Genomic DNA, 22,183 nt, shown 5'->3' with positions numbered 1-22,183 from the left:
CTTTGTCCAGCAGCTGCCTTCCTCCTAGCTCCTCCTCCGGCTCCCACAGCCCGCAGCTCTGCGTCCGAGTCCCGCAGCCCCGCTGGTCCCAAGTCTCCAAACGGGGCCTTACGGGGGCAGAGGAGACAGTGGCCCCGCCGGGCGGGGTGGGGGCCAGCGGGGCAGGCCGGAGCCAACCCCCTCCTTCGTTTCGGGGCGAGCCTCCTCTAGGGTGGCCCGGCCGCTGCAGGCTGAGGCTGCAGAGAGGGGACCCCCGCTTTGTCCTCTGACCAGACCCAACCTGACCGCTCCCTCCAGCAGAGCGCCAAGCGCGGCCTCTCTGCGCTCTCGCGCCCCAGGGGAACCGTCCCCAGCTCGGGGGGGGGGGGCGCCCCTCACACCCCGCACCGCCTCACGCCGCCCACCTCCTCTCCCGCGGTGCCCCCTTCATGCGGGGACGCGCCCTCTTTTCGTTGCCTCCTCCCCAACGCGGCTGCTAGGGGGACGCTCCGGTCCCCGCCACCGCCCACCGCCTTCTGCACCCCCCAAAACGCTTCACCAGCCTTCAGGACCCCCAGGTCAGAGCGGCTGCCGGCGGGGCACCGTCCCCCACTTTCGGGGGTTACTCCACCCCTAGGATATCTCCCATTTTCGCGGCGACTCGCCTCGCGCTTCGGCCGCCGCCCCAGGGCTGCGCAGCCACGTCCCGCACCCCGGGCCTCCCCCTCCGGGGTGCTCTCCGCCGCGGGGATCCCCAACCCGGGGCGCGCTCCCACCGCCTCCTCGCCCTCCCCGCCCGCGTGCAGCTGGGGTCCCCGGGGAGCGCCCCGCTCCCGCCCGCCCCGAGCTCCTTTGTGCGCCGGGCGCGCGCTGCGTCAAGGCGGGGGCGCCGCTGCCACTCGCGCACTCGCGGGCGCACGTTAGCCCCCGGGAGCGGCAGGAAGGGAGCCGGGGGGGGGGGGGGGGGGGGGGAAGGAGGAGGGGGGAGGGGCCGCCGAGCCCAATCCTCGCTCCCGCGGCCGCGCGGCGCCGCCTCCGCCGTTGCCGCACGCAGAGCGCGGGCGCGGAGGCTCGGAGCGCGCCGGAGCCCAGACCCGCCGGAGCCCAGACCTGCCGGAGCCGGGCGCGGGTGAGTGCGGGCGGGGGCCGGGGCCGGGGCCGGGGCCGAGCCCTTCCCCCCGAGCGCGCTCCGGGGCCGCTGGTCTCCCGGGCGGGCGCGCGGGGGTCTCCGGGCGGAGCGGCGCCGGGACCGGGACGCGCGCCCACCCCGCGGGCGCCCCTGCGCCTTCGCCCAGCGCGGCCGGAATCTGTAACGACCCCCCCCGGCCCCCCCCGGCCCGTGACCGCCGCCCCCGCCCGGCCCGTGCCCCCCCGGAGGAGGCGGGAGCGGGCGCGCCGGGGCCCGCGGTGCGTCCTGCTCGGGGTGACGCCCGCCCGCCGGGCCCCCTCCCTCCGCAGGCGCGGCCTCGGGTCCCCCGGAACCATGGTGAAGTTGGGGAACAATTTCGCGGAGAAGGGCCCCAAGCAGGCGCTGCTGGAGGACGGCTTCGACACCATCCCCCTCATGACGCCCCTCGATGTCAATCAGCTGCAGTTCCCGCCCCCGGAGAAGGTGAGGGGCCCCGCACCCCGCGCTGCCGGCGGCGCACCCCCGAATCTCGGGCGGCGGCCGCAACAAAAGAAACCCGCCTCGTGCACCGGGGACGCGAAGTGGGGCGGGCCCGGCGGGCGGGAGGACCCCCAGCCCCCCGGGACGGGGCATTCTGGGTCGGGTGACTCGGGGGCCCGAGGGGACAGCTTCGTGCAGACGACGGGACGCGCCGGGAAAGGGGGAAGGGCCCGTCTTGATTTTCCTGGGAGTCTTGTCGGAGAGATGTCCCCGGACCCCCAGCTGCCCCCCAGCCCCCCCACGGTGCCCGGAGCTCCGGGTCTGGGGTGAGCGCTGGCGCCGCGGACCCTCGCGCCTTCCGAGGTGGCCCCGTTTCCGCGGATTTGCCCCCTGGCGGAGGGGAGGCCGTGTCCCGGGCCAGGGGCCCCTCCCGGGGGCTGGAGCCCCGCTCCCCGCCGCCCCCCCAGGCTGGCTGTGGATGCTGCAGGCTGTGGCTCCTGCACCCAGCCGCCTCCTTTGTTCCTTTTGTGAAACCTCCAAATATGTGCTCCTGGCTCCCCAGTGTCACCGTAGCTGGGGACAACCCCCAAGAGTTTTTCTCTGTTCTTTTTTTCTGGATTTAAACAATCCTGTCTTTTGCATCCATTGGGGATAATATTTTCAGGATTTAACACTTAAAAAGGTAAATACGGTGTTTAGAAGTCTACACAGTTGTAAAACACAACCTGAAATATCAAACCAGTATCCATCCTCACCACCTTGCTGCTGCTTAAAACCACCCTGGCCACTGCCACCGCCACCGCCAGGGCCAGGGGTGAGCACATTCTGTTCCCAGCAAAGTACATCTGCATTTACTGTGTCAGTCCCTGGGGAGGAGGTCTGGCTTGGGCTTGGTTGTTTTTGTGGGCATGTTGGTGATGGCCATGGGGACGGGGGCTATTCCTGTGGGGGGCCCTTCCCTTCCAGACCATTCCTTTGCTGCCTGGTGGGCCCTCTGAGAGGTGGGCCGATGCCCAGCTGTATTGTCTGTTGGGCAGGGGCTGGCACAGGTCTTCCAGGTCAGGAAAGGAAGATCGGCTGGTCTTACCTGTGCACCTGGGCCTCCAGGTGCACTGATGGCCCAGGAGAGCCTCGCAGGAGGGCTGGGCTGCCTCCGGCCTCAGCTTCTGAGTTCCCTGTCCCCGTCTAGGCATCACCCCTGCCGGGCTAGCACAGCCTGGTCCCGCTGCCCCCCCTCACCCCAGGGTGGTGGCCTGTGCGCCAGGAACACCGTGCCTGAGGCAGTCCTGTCAGGTGGCCCCCTCCTTCAGCCGGGCCCTCTTTCTCCCTCGGTCTGTTCCATTCCAGGACCCTCTGGCACAGTTGGCTTGGAGTTCAGGCAGGCAGGTCCCCCTGGCCAACCAACGGGGTAGCCTAGGCAGCTGAAAGGTAATGAGCCTCCCATCTCTGAGCAGGTTCAGATAAAGGGGGCAACTGGCAGGGATGACCCAGAGATAGGAATTCTAGCAGGACTGAGGGTTGGTCTCAAAGATTTCTGAGATCAGAGGTGAGGACACTGAGTCTCAGAGAGTTACAGACGGGACGTGCCCAAGGGTACTGGGCTAAAGGCCCACAGCCCTCTGGATGCTCCTGGCTGGGCCCCCTGCTCTGCCTGCTGGAGCCAGACGTCTCTCAGACAAGACCTCTGAACCCAGCAGCGGCAACGTGCTGCTCACAGCCAGGGTTCAGGGAGGTGATGTCACCTGTCCTGACGTGAGTTGAATGCTGACTGCCCAGCTCTGGTCTGTGTGTTCCACTCTGCTGATGTCATGAGGTAATTGCCACTATTATCCCACTTGACAGGTGTGGAAATGGAGGCACAGGGAGTTCAGGGACTAGCCTGGTAGTGGCAGGTACAGATTGAGCTCCGGCCGAAGGAATGCTGACTGGTCCCCACGGGGCTGAGGTTCCCTGGAGTCCCCCTGAGATGTAGGCGAGGACACTGAGCTTCCAGTGGCCAGGTGTGTGCTCAAGGTCACAGCTAGTCAGGCATGGCTGGGATGTCAGACAGACAGCATGTCCGAGACGGCGCCTCCTGGGGTGGGCACCCAGGCTGTCATGCTCAGCACGACCTTCGTCTGTGTGGAAGGAGGGAGGAGGGACAGCAGGAGCGTGGTCACAGGGGATGTGGTCCTGGTGGTCGTTTTCCAGTGACACACAGCATGGGCCACTTTCCCCCTGAGACGGGTCCCAGGGTCCCAGCTTAGCCTGAGAGCCCTTCCAGCCGCCTGCCCGGGGTTGACCATCCGACTGGATGGGATTTTCCCGGCTCCTGCCCTGGGAGTGGGGGCTTGGGGATCAGGGACGTGTGACACCCGACACTGCTCCTGATGCCCCCTCACCCGTCAGGGTCAGAAGTAAGGGTCCCTGGCAACAGGGCGTGGTGAGGGCGGGCAGGTGAGCAAACTGAGCGCCCGAGGGGGTTAGGGCTTCCTCCGAGGCTGGCGTGGGAGTGGGGAAGGGTTTGCGTGGGATGAGGCAGGACAGATTTCCTGGTTGTAAAGACATATGTCCGCCTCAGTAGAGAGGATGGTGGGGTCAGACAGGGACGGACCCAAGATCGGATTCCTTGAAGGCTGGTGCCTGCTGCTCGCTAATCCTGGAGGGGAAGAGCCGCTCAGACCTCCTCTCGAGTTACCTGGGGCTCCCCCTAAGGATGAGCACAGACCAGAGGCCCCCGCGCCCCGGGCCAGGGAAGGGCTCCGGGTGGACGGGCCCTGCGTCCGGAGCCAGGAGCCACTGAGTCCTGGCAGCCACGCCCACTGCTGTGTGGCCTCGGCCAGTGCTCACCCCCCTGCCCCTCAGTTGACCACACGCCCCTCCGGGGCCGCTGTCAGGATCCTTAATGGTAATTCCTCTGCGAGTCGGGCACCGAGGAGATTGCCGTCAGTGGTGGCTGTCCCGTTCTTGTGAAGCGCTTCCCGACGAGGTGGCAACTGGCCCCGAGCGCCCTCCTGCTCGCCCTCTGGGCAGTGCGCCTGGCTGCCCACTGACCGGGCGTTTGCTTCTGTTTCCTGGGCAAGGTGGTCGTGAAAACTAAGACTGACTATGAACCTGACCGCAAGAAGGGCAAGGGGCGCGTCCACAAGATAGCCGAGTTCACCGTCAGCGTCACCGAGAGCATGTCTGAGAGGTTCAAGGTGAGTGGCCCTGGGGGCGGGCGAGGTGCTGCTGGACCTTGGGAGGGGTCCTGAGCCCCGGAGATGACCTGGGCAGGGCCTGGGACAGGATGGGACACCACTGGTCTGGGCTAATCCCAGCTGTGCCAAACCACCTGGTGGTTTGAAAAACGTCTTCACTTCCTCGTGTTCCCAAATGATCACGTATTACGTAGTTTGAACAACAGGGGAACCCACCCCTAAACTTTCAGACAAAGGTCATAAACACGAAAACCATGAGCAAATGTGAGAATCTTGACCTCACAGTCCCAGGAAGGAAACAGACAGTGTCAGAGGGCAATTGTCACCCTTACTGCCTGCGTGACACAGGTCTGTGCCCCTTACTAGCGTCCGTTCACCTACCCAATCCCCCCATCAGGGCGGTGCTGCCAGCATGACCCATTTTGCAGATGCATAAGTTGAGGCACAGAGTGGTCACAGCTCTATTCAGCAGGGCCTGGGTCCACAGCCCTTGTGTCCGCCCTCAGTGCCACCCCCAACACTGCGTGGAGGGCGAGGCTTGGCTGGCCGTCCGGATGTGCCCACTTCGGGGAGGGAGGCATTGCTCTGGAGGGTTTTTTGCGGAGGCACAGCTGCTGAACGGTGGGTCCTCACTGGGCTGGGGTGCTCTGAGGGTGCAGACCGCTGTGCTGCTTGAGGAACAGGTTAGGGTTCTGACCTTCTGGAAACTTGCTCTTTGGGAGAGGTAGTGAAACGGTGGCCATCACCCAGGCTGAAAGGAGCGCCAGGCCCTAAGAGCGGCCTTGGTGGCTCTCATGGATGTGGACGGGCGAGCTCTCTGCTCATGCTGGGTGCACCCGCACCTACAGTGTCCACGTGCTTGCACACGGAGCCCTGTCCCAGCTCCACAGCAGCCCTGGGGGTTGGTTAGTAGGTGAGAGCGAAGCCCGAGGAGGTGGGGAGCTTTGTGGGTGAGTGGGGAAGCCAGGGCGCGATCTTCAATCCCCCCCGCTTCCCGTTGCTCCACGCCACCCCGCGGTGCTGGAGAAAATCCCCTCGGAGGCCTGCCTGGCCCACGGGCCCCATCAGGGTCGCCGGGGGAGGGGGTGTTTCCTCACGTTAGCTTCTCTCAGCCTCCTACAGCCCTCCCTGGGCTAAGTGCTGTTAGTTCCGTCCATTCTGCAGACGGGGAAGCTGGGGCACACAGCGGTCTGCGGCCGAGGTTCCTGCTGGGGGCCTAAGGAGGGCATCGGGGCTGATGCCCTGACAGCTGCTGGCTTGGCTGTGGTGGTCACCCATGGCCGGGACCAGGTGACATTGAGCCGAGGTCAGCACCCCTCTTTCCCTCTGGCCAGTGGGCTCAGCCTCACCTCCTGCTCCGGCTGTGCCCTGGGATGTCTCCTGGTTGAGGCAGAAGTGACCTCAATTTGAAGGTCACAACAGCCACCACTCCCATGGTGGGACACCACCTGGATACCTGAATCGGTCTGGGTTTCCCATCCCTGGTTTGACTGTTGCCCCTCCCAGGGCTGCGTGTTAGGTCCACAGGGCAGGGCACATGGGGAACTTGGGTGGCTACCCCTTCATCTGGTGACTGTCCCCTGGGCGCCAAGTGGTCCCCTAGCTCTGTGTCCTTCACTTGTGCTTTTCCTGACATTCACCTGGTGCAGGTCCCCAGGTCTCTTGTTTGGGGCATAGGTGACGCACCTGAACCACCAGGGCTCTCTGCAGCCACAGCTGGGCCTCTGGGTGGTTACCTGGCTCTTGTTGCCCAGAGTCTGGGCTCAGAAGGCCTGTGCCTGTCCCAGGGGACCCCCTGTGGTGGTAGAACCTGCCTCCTCTGCTCCCACCTCTGGGGCGTTAAGGAGGCGATGTGTGCGGTCGGTGCAGGGAGCCCAGCCTCGCCTGTGAGCAGTCCAGGCGTGTTCAGGCGCTCAGCCCCTGCAGCCCCTTACGATTCACAGCCACCCTGAGGGGGTGTCTCTAGCCCCTTTCACAGATGAAGCTGTGGAGTCCCAGGTGGTCCCTGGCAGGGGGCTGGGCTGCTCCCCACAACTCCCTGCCTGCAAGGCCAGGACCTGCCCACCAACCTCCTGCCACACACGCCTCCCCATGGGCCTCACCTTCCAACTCCCACACCCCACACATCTCCAGGGCCAGCTTAGGTACCACCTCCTCCAGGAAGCCTCTGGGATTAAGCTCAGCCTCTGCTGTTCCCACTGCCCCTTGTAGTGAGGCAGTAACACCATCTAAGGTTTATGGAGCTCTCCCATGAGCCACACTCTGGGTCGTTTGCTAACGTATTACTTCACTCAATCCTCATAAAAACCTCCTGAAGTGTGCACCGTTCCCTCAGTGGAGGGAAACTGAGGCAGAAAGACTGAATCCAGGCAGCCTGCCCTTGGCTGGGACACCTGAGGTCACAAGCTTTTGCTGGAGCTCGAGTTCACAGGGGGGCTCCCACCCCAGGCCGCCCTGTGGGCTGACTGTTCCACTCTAGGAACCGTTCCCCTCTGCTGACTTGAAACCCTTCCGACCTCGAGCCCCACAGAACAGCCACTGTCCTCCGCGCCTTCGGATGGGTGGTGGCCCACGTTCCAGTCCTCCCAGTGTGAGCACCTTTCATCTCCTCCCGTCATGGTGTCCTGCCCCCTCTCCCCCGCTCCCTCATCTGTGGGGCTCTTCCCGGCCTATGCCTCTCTCCTGGTGTGAGGCCCGTGCCCAGGGCACTGGCGAGGTCAGTGGTGGCCCTTGAAGCGAAGGCCCCTGGCCCTGAGTTAGGGACCTGGGAGAGGGGATCAGGGCATAGTGTCCCCTGAGACGACATCAGCCAGAAACGGAGGCACAGGGACTCCTGGTGCAGGCTTACCCTTGGCCCCTTGGCGCCTGGCAGGACAACGGCTCCCAGACGCCTCCCCTCTGGTGCCAAACACAGTCACAGCCTGGTCATCCCTGGTGACTAACAGGCCTCGGCCTGGAGTATGGGTGCTGGGTGAGGCATCCAGGCCCTCATGGGTTGGGTTCAGTGGCAGCTCCCGAGAGAGCCCTCTCTCTGGGCCTGGCAAGGGGGTAAGCCCTTAACAGGTGTTATCATTTTTCACCCAGTGAGGCAGGTGACCCGCCCAGGGTCACACAGTCAGGGAGTGGCCAGTTGGATCGGGAGGCCCCTGGGCGGGGCTCGCACAGGTGAATGACCTGCATCCTGAGGGGCACCGCCTGCCTTTGCTCCGGGGCCTCTGCACAGGGGCACAGGGCACAGGGCTGTTTACCCGGCCACTCCCTGCGCACCTGCCAGGAGGGTCATCTGACGGGGACCTGGCCCCCGGGTGTGTGCACTGCAACAGGCTCTCCAGTGGCCCCTGTGAGGGGGGGTGTCCTGGCCCCAGGTCAGAGCAGCTCAGGAGGGCCAGAGGCCCCTGGAAATGCTGAGGATTTGCTCTTCCAGAATGTTCTCTTGGGCTTTTATTGTGATTGTTTCTGGCATCTCTGAGGCACTCCCGGGAGGGGCTGCAGCCAGCCGAGGTGGGGGCTTTTTCTGACACTGGGGCAGCAGGTCTCCCTCCTCGTTTCCCTCATCCTGTGGTCACACCCTGCGTGTCCTCAGCTGGCCCCTCTGTTCTCTCCGTCTCCGTGTGCATCTCAGGAATGAAACTGCCTTCAGCTGCTGAAGCAACAGGTGAATGCTGTCCCTTGTCCCTAAATTGTGCACTTTAGGAGCAGCGCCACTTTGAGCCTGGCCTGTGTCACCTCCGAACAGCATCCTCAAGCCGAGATGTCCTTTTGGACGTTACTCTCTGGTGATCACTCGGGGATTAATCTCCCAGCCACCAGGTTGCTAGGCTGGTTGCTAGGTAACTGCTGACGGGGGACAGTGCTTCCCAAGACTCAGCCACTCTGGGATTGCAGGACACGGCCCCCAGCGGCGGGCAGCTGTCGAGGCTTCCGTGGCAGCCAGAAAAGCGTTGTTTCATAAATTGGAGGTGTATTTTTGCCCAGAATAAACATTTTTTCCATTGCTTTTCAGAGGGAATGGAAGTGAGAACAGACAGAGAAACATCGATGTGAAAGAGACACATTGATTGGTTGCCTCCCACAGCTCCCCGACCAGGGCCGGGGATCCGCCTGCAACCGAGATACATGGCCTTGGCTGGAATCGAACCTGGGTCCCTTCAGTCCGAAGGGTGATGCTCTAACCACTGACCAAACCAGCCAGGGCCAGAATAAATGTTTTTTGATTGTTCGTTTGGACTTACCCATGCGGACCAGCGTGTTGGGGTGACACTGGGGCTGCTGCTCACCCCTCTCCCGTCCTGGACAATGTGAGGCCATAACGGGGCAGATTGAAGGCGGCCCCGGCAGGGCTCCGCCAGCCCCTTCGTGCTTTGTGGTTGCCGTGAGTGAGGAGCTGCTGACACCCCGGGGTCCCCACGCCCTCGTTCTCTGAGTGACGGGGCTGGGTGAGCAACCCCCCTGCCCCCCGCCTTGTCACCTTCTGGGCTTCCATGAGATTCTGAGGTTGGCCTTGTGTGAATGTTTTTCACGGTCAGCACAGAGCGGGAGAATGTTCTAGAAGGAGAGACCACGCTGGTGCACATGGTCCCTGCTGTTGGCCCTCGACGGGGACCCTATGCACCCTTTGGTCTGGGTGGTTCGCATCTTTTCCTCACGTCCTCAGTGACCTTGAGCACGCTCTCGGGTAATGCGGGTATGTTCAAGACGCATCTCTTAAGTGTTCATGAGCAGTGACAGCATTTTCTGGGCTCTGGTGCCCGGAGCCCCTGGAGGTACAGCTGGACACCCCGAACCTCCGCTGAGCGTCTGCAGGACTCGGCCAGTTCTGAGGGTGCAGAGTCCACATTTTCTGGCCCAGCTGTTGAGTGGGGGCTTCATCCAGACAGATGAGTGGGTTGAGCCATCTTGGGAGGGGGTGTCTGTGTTCACTTTTGGGTGGGTCACCTACACTATTTAGTGCTGTAAACACGGGGCAGTCACTTCTGGGAGGCCCCCAGGAGAGGAGACCCCCTGTCAGAAAGAGCAGACTGGAACATAGCACGTTCCCCGGCTGCTGAGCCCCTCATCTATGAGCAGGGTGCTTCCTCACTCCGGCGCGTGGGGACCTTCAGAGGGCTGGCTTGGGGGCCAGGACCCTCGTGAGCTACGTGGTCCAGACGGGGGCAGGCTGAGCACAGTGGACACAGTGCCTTTGGGATGCCCGGGCAGGAGCTGTTGGCCAGGACTGTCCCGAGCACCTAGGACACATGGTCCCTTTCTCACAAACTCCTTGTAACATTCACTTTAAGGCCCAGATCCTATTTGCTCTCCATTCCTGGATGTTCTTTCCAGAAAACACCGGAGACCCCCTCTTGCCCCTGGGCAGGGTGGCTCTGGCTCAGGCTCACAGTCTCGTCCTGACCCTGCCCCACTCAGCCTGTGCCTCCCGCCTCCTGCCCATTTTTAAATATTGTGGTAAAATACACATAACATACAATGTACCACTTAGAAGTGTTCAATTCAGTGACCTTTAGTACATTTGCAGTGCTGTCTGGCCATCACCACTGTTCCCCCTTCCCAGCCCCAAGCAGCCACTAATCTGTGTTCTGCATCTGAGTTCCCTGCTCGGACAGTTCATAGGAATGGAACCATGCGGATGTGGCCTTTGTGACCGCTTCTCTCACTCAGCATCCTGTCTTCAAGGCCCCTTCACGTCAAATCGGGTGTCGGCTCTCCATTCCTTTTCATGGCCGAGTAATATTCCATTGCAAGGACCGGCCGCCATTTATCTGTCATCTGCTGGTGGACACGTGGGTTGTTTCCGCATTTTGGGTGGTGTGACTAGTGCTGTGGTCGACATTTGTGTACAGGTTTTTGTTTTCAGGTATGTCCCGGGAGCGGAATTTTTCCTTCACGTGCTACTTTCACGTTTAACATGTTGGGGACCTGGTTTTCCAGAGCAGCGGGACCATTTACCTTCTCACCGGCGAGGTGGGGGCTCCCGGTTCCTCCACCCTCACCTGCCCTGGGACTTACTCCTGTGTTTCATCACAGCTGTCGTAGTGCCCTCGGGATGGGCATCCCCCTCACGGCGCTTTTCCCTGTGGCTGGTGGCCACATGCGTGTCTTCTTTGGAGAAACGCCTGATTTAAGTCCTTAAGTCTTTAATTCTTATGTTTTTCCCTAAGAGTTTTGTGGCTTTAGCTTTTGGATTCAGGTCTTTATTCCACTTTGGGTTAATTTCTGTATGTGGTGTGAGGTAAGGGTTCAGGTCCGTTCTTTTGCGGGTAGGTACCAGCACCCTCTGTTGAGGAGACTGTTCTTGCCCCATCAGATGGACTTGGCACCCGTATGAAAACCGTTTGACCAAGGACACGTGGTTTTACTCTGGACTCTGTTCTACGCCACTGCTTTTTATGGCTGTTTTTATGCCAGGACCACACTGTTTTGGTTACTGCAGTTTTGTAGTAAGTTCTGAAATTGGGAAGGGTGAGTCCTCCCACCCTTTCTATATTTGCAAGATTTTTTTGGCTATTTGGGATCCCTTGAAATTTCCATTTCTGCAAAAAAGGCTGCTGGGATTTTGATGGGACTGCATGGAATCTGCAGGGAGCTTGGGAAGTATTCCGTCTTAACCGTGTTACGTCTTCCAGTCCGCAGACGCAGATGTCTTTCTGTTTGCTGGGGCCGTGTTTAATTTCCTTCAGCAGCGCCTGACAGTTCGCAGCGCCCATGTGGTTCCGCTTTCTCCTGTAGGCGGTAAACTCGGGAGCGTAGTAACACCAGTGACCGTCACCAGTCGAATCACAGGTGGTGGTGAATCGCACGGCGGTTCCTGCCAAGGTCTTGGGACCTGTTTACCCTCATCGTTGCTTTGAAATCACAGTATTTATAAGATCTTGTTGTTTGGTATGTTAATAATAAAGTGTATATTACATATATATATATATATATATATATAATATACACGCACACACACGCACACATAACAAATCTGCATATTTGCAACATTTTGATGATAGTATTTCAACATAATTGGTTTTTTTATAGTCCTGTGTTTAGTGTCTTACGCATTTTAAGCAGGATTCTGAGAAGGATTTATAGGCTTCGCCGGGCTGCCAAGGATATGGATGGCATAGGCATGTGGAACCCCTCCCCCCACCCTCCCGTAAAGCCCCCTGCCCACAGCAGTGCCGCCTGGGCCTGGGCCTGAGCCCCGGGGAGGCCACAGCCTGGGGACACGGGGAGTGAGCGCAAACCCCGTAGCACAGCTGCACTCACCCCAGTGCCTCCTGCCAGAGCGTCCCTGAGAGCTGCTCGGAAGTGGCGCGGAGTCGGGTCGTGTGGAGTGTCCTCCTGCCCCGTAATCCATGGCGAACGCCTGCCCTCAGCCAACGGCGGCCCCTCCCCCATCCCAGCGCCAAGAGAAATGCTGGTGGTCACAGAGGGGCAGCTGTCTCCGGGACCCTGCATTGCCCGGGAACGTCTGGCTTCCCACTGCTGGCGTGGCCCACAGGGACCTGTCACTGGGTCCTGTCCCCTTCTGCAGGATGCGTTGTGTCCTCTGAGGAGGTGTTCCCCCTTCAGAGGTGAGAGATGCAGGTGACCTGTCAGTCAGGCTGACCCAGCAGGCGGGTGGCAGAGCCGGGATCCAGTTCCAGGCCCGTTGGGATCCTTCTGGAAAGGCCTGTGGCTCTCCCCTCAGGCACGATAGCCATGGGGGACACCACGCCACGGGATGAGTGCACACCCGCTTGTCTTCCCGCAGCATTTCCCAGCCCCGGGGTGTGTAGAAGCCAGGGAGGGAGCCGGGCCGCAGGCTGCGGGGAGGGCTCTGCCACGCAGTTGCCTCCTGCTGACTCTCCGGGGCTTCATTTCTTTGCCTTTCCCCCTCGACTGTCCCAGGGACTTCACATCCTCATTTCTCGGTTCTGAGCCCGGCCGTCAGGCTGGGAATCCTGGTGGAGGGCCCAGGCCAGGTGCCAGGTGCCAGGGCAGAGGCCTGAGGAAGTGGTTCCCGCAGCCCGTGGAGAGCTGGGGTTCTTTTTAAACCTAAGCAGACGGGGTGATAGGGGCAAACTCCACGAGGCTTCCCAGTTCAGGGGACAGGGCTAAGGACGCCCTCGCCAGGGCTGGAGATCGGATTCTGGGGTTCTTTTGGGTGGAGCTGTAATTGACATAAAGCATTATGCCAGCTCCCGACGTGCGGCGTGATGATTGTGTTCGTACGTGTGCGAAACGATCGCCACAGTAAGTCTGACGTCTGTCACCTCAGTTGCCCGTTTTTTCCTTGTGATGAGCACTTTTCAGATCTCTTAGCAGGTTTCAGATACTCAGTGTGGTGTCACGAACGGTAGTCACCCTGCGTCCGTCACGTCCCAGGTCTCACACCGGTTTCCCGCCATCTGGGGACGGGTCCTGTGCAGCCTCTGAGCGGACGTGGCGCAAAGCGGTTACTATTAATTTATAAGGAAAAGTGTTGAGGGTCCCCAGACCCCAAATTCAGTGCTCGTACAGTGTCTTTATTTCGTTCATTGGAACTGAAATGCTAATTACATTCAGGTTTGTGCTAAACATGACACCCTCCCGAGCCCTTGGGCTTTCCCGGTGGCGTAGACACACCTGGCCGATGGGGGCAGAGTAAGTCGAGATGAAGCCCAGATGCTCAGGCTCAGTTCAAAGTTTCGATGGTGGGTGCTGAGACCCTGGGTGCTGAGAGGCTGGGTGCTGAGACATTGGGTGCTGAGATGCTGGGTGCTGAGATGCTAGGTGCTGAGGTAGCTGGGTGCTGAGACTCTGGGTGTTGAGTGCTGAGATGCTAGGTGCTGAGGTAGCTGGGTGCTGAGACTCTGGGTGCTGAGATGCTAGGTGCTGAGGTAGCTGGGTGCTGAGACTCTGGGTGTTGAGTGCTGAGATGCTAGGTGCTGAGGTAGCTGGGTGCTGAGACTCTGGGTGCTGAGATGCTAGGTGCTGAGGTAGCTGGGTGCTGAGACTCTGGGTGTTGAGTGCTGAGATGCTAGGTGCTGAGGTAGCTGGGTGCTGAGACTCTGGGTGCTGAGATGCTAGGTGCTGAGGTAGCTGGGTGCTGAGAGACTGGGTGCTGGGACAGCTGGGTGCTGAGAGGCTGGGTGCTGGGATGCTGGGTTCTGAGAGGCTGGGTGCTGGGACGCTGGGTTCTGAGAGGCTGGGTGCTGGGATGCTGGGTGCTGAGAGGCTGGGTGCTGGGAGGCTGGGTGCTGAGAGGCTGGGTGCTGGGATGCTGGGTCCTGAGAGGCTGGGTGCTGGGACGCTGGGCTCTGAGAGGGTGGGTCCTGAGAGGCTGGGTGCTGGGATGCTGGGTCCTGAGAGGCTGGATGCTGGGGCTCTGGGTGCTGGGACGCTGGGTGCTGAGAGGCTGGGAGGCTGGGTGCTGAGAGGCTGGGTGCTGGGATGCTGGGTCCTGAGAGGCTGGGTGCTGGGACGCTGGGTTCTGAGAGGGTGGGTCCTGAGAGGCTGGGTGCTGGGATGCTGGGTCCTGAGAGGCTGGGTGCTGGGACGCTGGGTTCTGAGAGGGTGGGTCCTGAGAGGCTGGGTGCTGGGATGCTGGGTCCTGAGAGGCTGGGTGCTGGGGCTCTGGGTGCTGGGACGCTGGGTGCTGAGAGGTTGGGTGCTGGGGCTCTGGGTGCGGGGACAGTGCAGCTCCGGGAGGGAGCTCAGCGGAGCCCCGGCTGCATCATCTCACAGCGCCGGATGCTGTTTGGCTCCTCACCTTCTTTCATAAAAGTGAAAATCCTCTTTGGGTTTCTTCTGGTTCCTGAAGACGGGCACCAGGTAGGTCTTTCGTAAAAGCGGAGCTGAGTAAAGCGAACTTTCGAGGAGTGGGGGCACCTGTCCTGGAGGTTCGCACCTTTGACCGCTTATTTCCCCCGGGCGCGTCCTGCGGCTTAACCGAGTCGGTGAGTTCCCACCGCCGTTGGGTGGCGTCTGGGAGGTTTCTTTGTACAGCGTCAGGTCGTCCTCAGGTGGGGACGGTCTTCGTTCCCGCTTCCCACCCGGGTGCCCCTTACCCCGCGTTCCTGCCCGGCTGCCCTGGCCGGGGTTGGGGACTGTGCTGAATAAAAGCGGCCCGCGTGGGCGTCCTTGTGCCTGACCTCAGAGGGACAGCTTTCGCTTTTCACTGTTGAGTGTGGTGCCGGCTGTGGGCGCGTCACAGGTGACCTTTGCTGTGTGCGGAGCTAAGTTCCCTCTGTACCCGCTTTTCCAGAGAGCTTTTTAAATCATAAATGGGTGTTGAATTTTGTTAATGTTTCCCGTTGATTGATTTGTGGGTGTTGAACCATCCTTGCCTCCCCGGCATGAGTGCCACTGGGTCCTTTCAGTGTGGCGTTGGATTCGCGCTGCTAAGGTTTGGTGGAGACTGAGTTCTAACAGGGCGTCACCGGTCCTGTGCTGGGGACCCCCTCTCGCAGTAACGGTCACGAGGGCTGCGCAGGAGGGGCTTCCGTTTAATACACCTGCCCCCCCACAGGCCCCCCGAGAGGCAGCCCTGCTGCTCTAGTCCGCGGAGACCCCTCGATGCCCACGGGCTGCAGCAGGGGCTGGGCCCCCGGCAGGGAGCGTGGGGAGGGGGCTCGCGGGGCCGGTGGCAGGCTTGCGGGAGGCTGCGCGCCCGGCTGAGAGCCCAGCTCTGCGCCCCCCAGCTGTGCGGCCCGAGTGTGGGAAAGTCCGGTGACAGCTGCAGGAGGAGGGCCGATGCCCCCTTCCCGCCGCACCCAGGTGCTGTCCTTGGCAGGGCTGCAGTGAGTCCTTGGCCCACCCGCGAGCCTGGGCGCTGGGTCCCCTCACTGTCGTTCGCAGGCAGGAGCCTGGGCGCCCGGGAGCTGAGTGACTTAGAGCTTGGCTGCTGGGCTGTGTTGGGACCTCACCCGCTTGCCCCTCCCGCCCCTCCACACCTGGCCAGCAGGGTTCTTGCTCTGGCTGGAGAGCCATGGGCCTGCTCAGCTGCTCCCCCTGGCACCACTGCCCCCTCCCCTTTCTGGACAACCTGACCTCCTTTGTCACCCGGCCTCAGGCTCAGCTCCCTCTGCACTCTCCCTGGGCTGTTCCAGGCCAGGTGGCTGTGTCCCTGCCACGGGAACCGGGCGGCACCTTCCCCGTGGACTTTTTAACCTGATCCAGCCGTGGTTCCATCCTGTCAGTCTCCCAGTGCCAGGCACGGGCTCCACGTGCAATGCAGTCTGTCCAGACTGGAGCTTCTCTGGCCCTGAGAGGGAGACAGCCCTGACAGTGAGCACCTGCAAGGCCCAGAGCCAGGGTCATTGTGTCCCCCAGGCCCCACGCCCTCCAGCTGGGGGGACCTTCCACCTCTGTGCTCTCCCCACACATCGTTACGTACTTATCTGCAAGTGTTAGCCGAGCACATGCTGTGTGCCAGGCTGGGCACTTGGCCTGCAGCGTTGAAGGAAGCGGAGTCCCTGTGCTGGCGGAGCCTGCCTCTGTGGGAGGGACAGACACCAACCGAGCGCGCAGGACACTGTGGAGGGCGGAGGGGGCGGGGCCCAGGTCTGCCCCTCCTGCTCACGGTCCCGCTCCAGGGCAGAGCTGGTGCCAGGCCTCAGGAGACCGTGGAACAGCCGAGCAGCTGGTGGCTGCTGCTTCACCTGGGTGACTGGCAGCAGTCAGATGGGCAGCCATCAGTCACATGCCCCAGTGTCCGTGAGGCTTGATCGTATTTGTGCCCGGAGCTCTCAAAGGGCCTCAAGACTAAAAATAGCTCGTTTATAAAATAACAGTGAGGTAGGAATCTGATGAAAATGAAAATGGTATGAAAAGTCCAGTGGAAATGACTCTGCTGGCTGCTCGTCCCCGGAGGCCTCCCGGGTGCCCTGCTTCTGAGTCTCCTTCCAGAGTCTCGGCGCAGGCTGGTGTGCACGTGTGTGTGCATGTGCCCGCCCGTGTGTGTGACTGTGTGCCCGTGTGACTGTGCCCGTGCGTGCATCTGTGTGTGTGCACGCATGTGCATGCGTCTGCGTCTGCCTGCCCTGGCACGGGGACCCCGGCCGCCCTGACGCCTTGCCTCTGCCCGCAGGTCTCCGTGCTGGTCTTCGTCGCCCTGGCCTTCCTCACCTGCGTCGTCTTCCTGGTGGTCTACAAGGTGTACAAGTATGAACGCCTCTGCCCCGACGGGTTCATCCTCAAGGTAAAGCGCCCCCCGGCCCGGGGGCACCGCTGCACCTGTCTCACTTGACCTCACGGCACCTGAGGGACAAGCTCTTGAGGGCTGAAGCCAGGCTGGCGAGGGGTCCCTGGGAAAGGTTCCTGTGGGCGGGCGGGACCTGAGGGAGGAAACTCCTGGGAGGACCCTCGGGTACGGGTACGGCGGCCCCGCAGAAGTGGAGGGCGTGCGGGGAAGCTGAGGCCCAGGGGGGGGCTGCCACGGCCACGCGGGGCTCTGGGAGCGGGGCTGGCACACAGACCACGCTCCTGACCATGTCCCGTCGGACCGAGTGTCCCGCCCGCCTGCCACGCCGTGGCCCGTGCTCGTGGACGCTCCCGTGGCTGGTGTGGCACCTCGTTCCACGACGCCGCGTGTGGCACGCAGCACGGACAGGGCGGGAGGCGGGAGATAAGGCAGCGCCGCGCCGTGGCCCATGCTCGTGGACGCTCCCGTGGCTGGTGTGGCGCGTTCCACGACGCCGTGTGTGGCACGCAGCACGGACAGGGCGGGAGGCGGGAGATAAGGCAGCGCACGCGGTGAGCAGGCGAGGCCGGGGGAGCCGGTGCGCTGGCCGGGCCGGCTCCTGCTCCCAGGCTCTGGGCCCCACGTTCGGTCCCGGACTTCTCAGGGCCGTTGTGCAGGGGACACGCCATCGTTTCCAGGGTTGGGTTGCTGACGTTGCAGCAGGAGCGCCCAGCTGTCTTGGCACTGAGCACGTGCACGGGCGGGCCTGGTCTGCCCGAGGCGACTAGGTCTGGGAGTCACTGACTGAGGGGCACAGGGCCCTTGCCAAGTTAGCAGGCGAGGCTGGCCCACGTTCCTGGCCCCCGCCCTTGTCCCCTCTTCACGCTGTGTGCTGGACGTAGGGCTCCCACACGCCAGCCTGTACCCCGGCCGCCTTCCCTGCCGGCCACGTGCTGGTGGCTGCTGCCCCAGGGGCTGGAACACAGCGGCCCACCAGGTAAGGAGCCCGCCCTGTGGGGCTCCGATTCTCCAAAGCAGGGTGAAGCCAGCTGTCTGCTGGGTTGGAGGGGTGTAAGCGCTGGAAAAGCAAAGCAGGTGGGGGCAGGCTTGAGCAAGGCCTGTAGGCCCGGGAGGGAGCCGTGCAGGCTCCTGGGGAAGCGCATCCTGGGCCGGCTGCGTTCACTGCCTGGAGGCTCAGAGCCTCCTGGTTTGGAGGAAGCCGACGCAGAGGCCTGGGGGCTTCGAGCAGGGGACGGCTGGCCTGGACCCAGCGAGCCGGGGAGCGGACAGACGCTGCAGGGCTGAACCAGGGGGTGGGGGAGCAGCACACACTGGCGACTGCAGGACGGGAGGGGGTGCTGGGTGGCAGTGGGAGGTGAGCTGGCTGTGGCCAGGCTGCCTGCCAGGCAAACGTCCCTGGAGGAGGGGAAGTGATGGGTGGTCCCTCAGTGGCCTGGGGAGGCTGGAGGCTGGAAGTGAGTGACAGGAAGCAGGTGACCTGGAAGGCAGCTGCTCTGGACCAGGAAGAGATGAGGGTCTGGACTGGTCGTGTGCTGGGCACAGACAGGGGAGACTTGGGACGTCAGACGGGAAGGTATCTGGGAGGCGGGACGGCAAGAGGTGTGGACTGGTCCAGAGCTGGGTGACTCCGGGGCTCCCATCATGGAGAGAGAGGGGCAAAGATTTCACAGGAGCAGTGACCCGAAGGGCGCCTGATGCACAGAGGACAGCCAAGTCCCCAACCAGACAGACTGCTCACAGATACCAGGACAGCAGCCCCCCCAGGGGCCTCTGGGGCTTCCTTTCAGGCTCACTCCCCGAGCCTGGGGGAGGGGCAGACTGAAACAGCCGCCCCATCCTGCAAGGCCAGTCTGCCGGGTGACCTGGTCCTGGCGAGGCTGGCGCACAGCCGCCCTGGGGATGTGGTCAGTCCCGAGACTTCCACAGCTGCATCTTGGGACTCTGGCATTTTCCACTGGCATCTGATGGGGGGTCCTTTCTGGAGAACCAGCTAGGGGGCTGGGAGCTGCTGGTCCAAATCTCACCGCCCTTGGCTACAGCTGGAGGAAGGGGAGGGAGAGCATTGGAGCAAGCCTCCCCCCTTTTGCATGTTTGTGTATGTGCCATACCCTGGCACCAGACCTACCAGGGCCTTTACCCCGGATCTCTGAGGGCTGCCCGACACCCTGGGGGGAGTTGCTGCAGAACCCCCATTACCACAGGAGAATGCAGGAAGCCCCTCTTCCCTCCCTCCCATGTTTGAATGTTTTATTTCTGGTAGACGTCACAAGTTCCGTTTTCCATATTTAAAATATGTGACGACTGCCTGGCCGGGCGTGGCTCAGCGGCTGAGCATTGACCTATGACCCAGGAGATGGAGGCTGGATTCCCGCCAGGGCCCGCCGGGCTGCGGGCTGATCCCCGGTAGGGGGCGAGCAGGAGGCAGTTGGTCAGTGACTCGTCACTGAGGTTTCCATCTCTCTCTCCCTCTCCTTCCTCTCCCTCAAATCATAAGGATGTATTTAAAAAATACATGACAAACATTAGGGTTCTTGGTGAAGTCAGAGGCCTGCTGCTCGGTGCCGCGCCCGGGGAGCCCACGTACCCCCCCCCCACCCCCCGGTCCTGGGGAGACGGCGGGGTCACAGCCGCGCCCCGGCAGGAGCTCACCCGAGGCGCCCGCCGGCCCCTCCCGCCGAGCGCGGCTCAGCAGCCCCCTGTCTTTCAGAACACCCAGTGCATCCCCAACGGCCTGGCGGCCTACTACGCGGAGCAGGACCCCCACTCCCCGGACAAGTTCTATGCCGTGGTGAACCACTACAACCTGGCCAAGCAGAGCGTCACCCGCTCCGTGTCCCCCTGGATGTCCGTGCTGTCCGAGGAGAAGCTGTCGGAGCAGGAGACTGAGGCTGCGGAGAAGTCGGCCTAGTGTGATGGGCGTGGGCCACCTGAAGGTAACAAAGGGACTCTGAGGGACACTTCATTAAGTATAATTACCGATAATTAGAGGCTACTCATTATGGTGCAACTGCTTCTGTTTGCTAACGCTGCTTTGCAAATAAACGCCGCAGACCACCCGTGGGCATCAACCGGTGCGTGTCGGGCTGCTCAGGGCGTCCGACCACTTTCCACGGGCAGGGATCTTAATATAGCTGCTTTGTTGGATCTATTGGATGCTGTCAGAAATAAATTTTCACTGGATGTACAGGGGGCTTGGGTTTCAGATAAACAGTGCATTTGTGGAATTCTTCTCTTAAATCCTCCCCGAGGAAATGATTTGATTTTTAGATGAGAAGGGAGAGAAAGAGAGACATAGATGTGAGACAGAAACATCGGTCGGTTGCCTCCCATACCAGACCTGACGGGGGTCGAACCTGCAACCCGGGTATGTGCCCTGACCAGGAATCAAACCTGCGACCTTTTGGTGCCCAGGACGATGCTCCAGCCGAGCCACCGGCCAGGGCTGGAGCTGACTCTCTAGGCCACCTTGCTGTCTGTAGACCTAGCGCCCAGCACATCTAGAGCGAGCCCGCTTCGCTCAGGGCAGCTGTGCCCCCCACCCGTCTGACCGCACCAGCCCCGATCACCTCCTCGCTGGTGAGGGTGCAGAGGACGACGGGTGAGTGCCACCAGGTCGTGCCAGGACGGTTTGCTGAGTGCATGTCGCCTGAGTCGGCGTGGGGGGTGAGGGGACACTGGAAGGAGGTGACCTGGGCCCAGGCTGCAGAGCACTGTCTCCCTGCAGGTGGTCTGTTGGCTGACCAGGAATGTAGACCCACTGGCCCTTCTGTTACCCTCTGCCTTGAATAAATTTGCACCAACGGCCCTATTAGCAAGTTAGTTTTTAAAGAATTAGCTGGGTGGGAAAGTGAAGCTGTAATTGCTGGTAAGCCAAGGCTGCTTTAATTTCAATTTTGTGAAACAGATGCAACTCCTTTGATGTAAGAAGCAGGCAGGGAAAGGCGGGGGCGGGGCAGGTGGGGGGCGGGCTGGGGCGGCACCTCGCAAGCCAAGTTACAACATTTCAACTCACAATCTTTGTAAGAAAATTGTTTCAACCTGAATCTTGACATTAAAGTATATGTTTACAAAATTGCCAGTTAGATAAACTAAGTGTGTAAGACGATTAAATAGAACAAAGACACGCAGACATTTTCTTCCATGTTATTTGAATGTGTTGTTTTTGATGGACGTGTCGAAAGTGTCCCTGTTTTTTAGTAGATCAGAAATAAATGACAACAGTGCAAGACTTGTTGCGAGCGAGCATGGTGATCATGGCCACCTCCATTCCCGCTTCCTGAAACGCGCTTCTAACACGATGTTTTCTTCCTGGGTGTCGGGAAACAGGCCGTGGCTGCGGCAGGCGTGTGCACTGCCGGCACTCGCGCTGTGGAGCAGTGGGGGCGCACACGCAGTGATAACCATGTGCGAAAGGGTTCCCGCGCCCATCTATCTGTAGACAAGTCCACGGGGTCAGGGCAGGCCCATCTGTGTTTTCTAGTAGACGGATTTATTGGCTGTCAGTTCTTTCACACACTGCTGACATTTTCTTGGCAAATAAAGACAAGGGTCCCTGAGGCTGCCAGCCCAGCGTCTGTACAGCACGCCTGTCGTAGGACCAGTGCAGGGCCATCCGCACCCACTCTCAGGTGTCTCCTTGGACATACGTGACTCCGGGTGTCCCGTGCTGGCCTGACAGGTATTCTCATCTTCTAGGGGGTCAGGTGCACAGCCAAGAGTGACAGGCCCAGTTCTCCGTGGCCCGTTCCTCTGCACGAAAGCTCCTTCGCCCAGAGGCAGGAGGTCAGGCCGCGGGAGGGCAGGTACTGCCTCCTCTGAGCTGAGACAGCTGGTGGAGACCTGGGTGGCCTCCAGTGAGACACAATGACCCATCTATTTCTCTACCCACCCAGCCTCTGACCCCCACACAGACCACTTCCAGTTTCTGGTCATTGTTTTTCTTTTTCAGCCACTAATGGGCTTAAAACCCCAGGTTTGGGTGTCCCTTTTGTGGGGTGTAGTTGTCCGTCTGGCCCCCACCCCCGCCCGGCAAATGGCTCTGTGGTAAAACCTGGTCAGGATCACAGCCGATGCCGAGGCCACGCCGCCTGCGGGCAGGACTAGCTGTCGTACCAGTCGAGGAAGAGCAGGGAGAAGGAGCACATCACCAGGAAGAACAGCACCCACACGCGGAAGCCTGCATTGTTCTTGATGGCCTGGGGACAGAGTATTTCCAGGTTCTGGGTGCAGGGCCCTCGGAGGCTCAGGACCGCACACCCTCCCCGG

General features: G+C 61.5%; 2 protein-coding genes across 3 annotated transcripts in view; one reads left to right on the top strand and one right to left on the bottom strand.

Annotated features, from left to right (window-relative positions):
• Positions 1-956: 956 nt before the first annotated feature.
• Positions 957-21,146, top strand: NSG1 (neuronal vesicle trafficking associated 1). The gene is made up of 5 exons (XM_081131986.1): positions 957-1,108; positions 1,438-1,591; positions 4,651-4,767; positions 16,805-16,915; positions 19,626-21,146. Exons 2-5 carry the CDS (start codon positions 1,463-1,465, stop codon positions 19,824-19,826), a joined length of 558 nt encoding a protein of 185 aa, XP_080988112.1. The 5' UTR covers positions 957-1,108; positions 1,438-1,462; the 3' UTR covers positions 19,827-21,146.
• Positions 20,683-22,183, bottom strand: part of STX18 (syntaxin 18) — an 85,945-nt gene continuing 84,444 nt past the window's right edge. For both annotated transcript variants that reach the window (XM_081131966.1, XM_081131965.1), the window contains exon 11: positions 20,683-22,113. In XM_081131966.1, the coding sequence (XP_080988092.1) occupies positions 22,018-22,113 (96 nt within the window). In that variant the 3' untranslated portion in view covers positions 20,683-22,017. The remainder of the gene's footprint in view (positions 22,114-22,183) is intronic.

Source organism: Miniopterus schreibersii (assembly GCF_964146895.1).
Source record: "Miniopterus schreibersii genome assembly, chromosome: 1".
NCBI lineage: Eukaryota > Metazoa > Chordata > Mammalia > Chiroptera > Miniopteridae > Miniopterus > Miniopterus schreibersii.
This window is presented reverse-complemented; position numbering and strand designations above follow the sequence as displayed.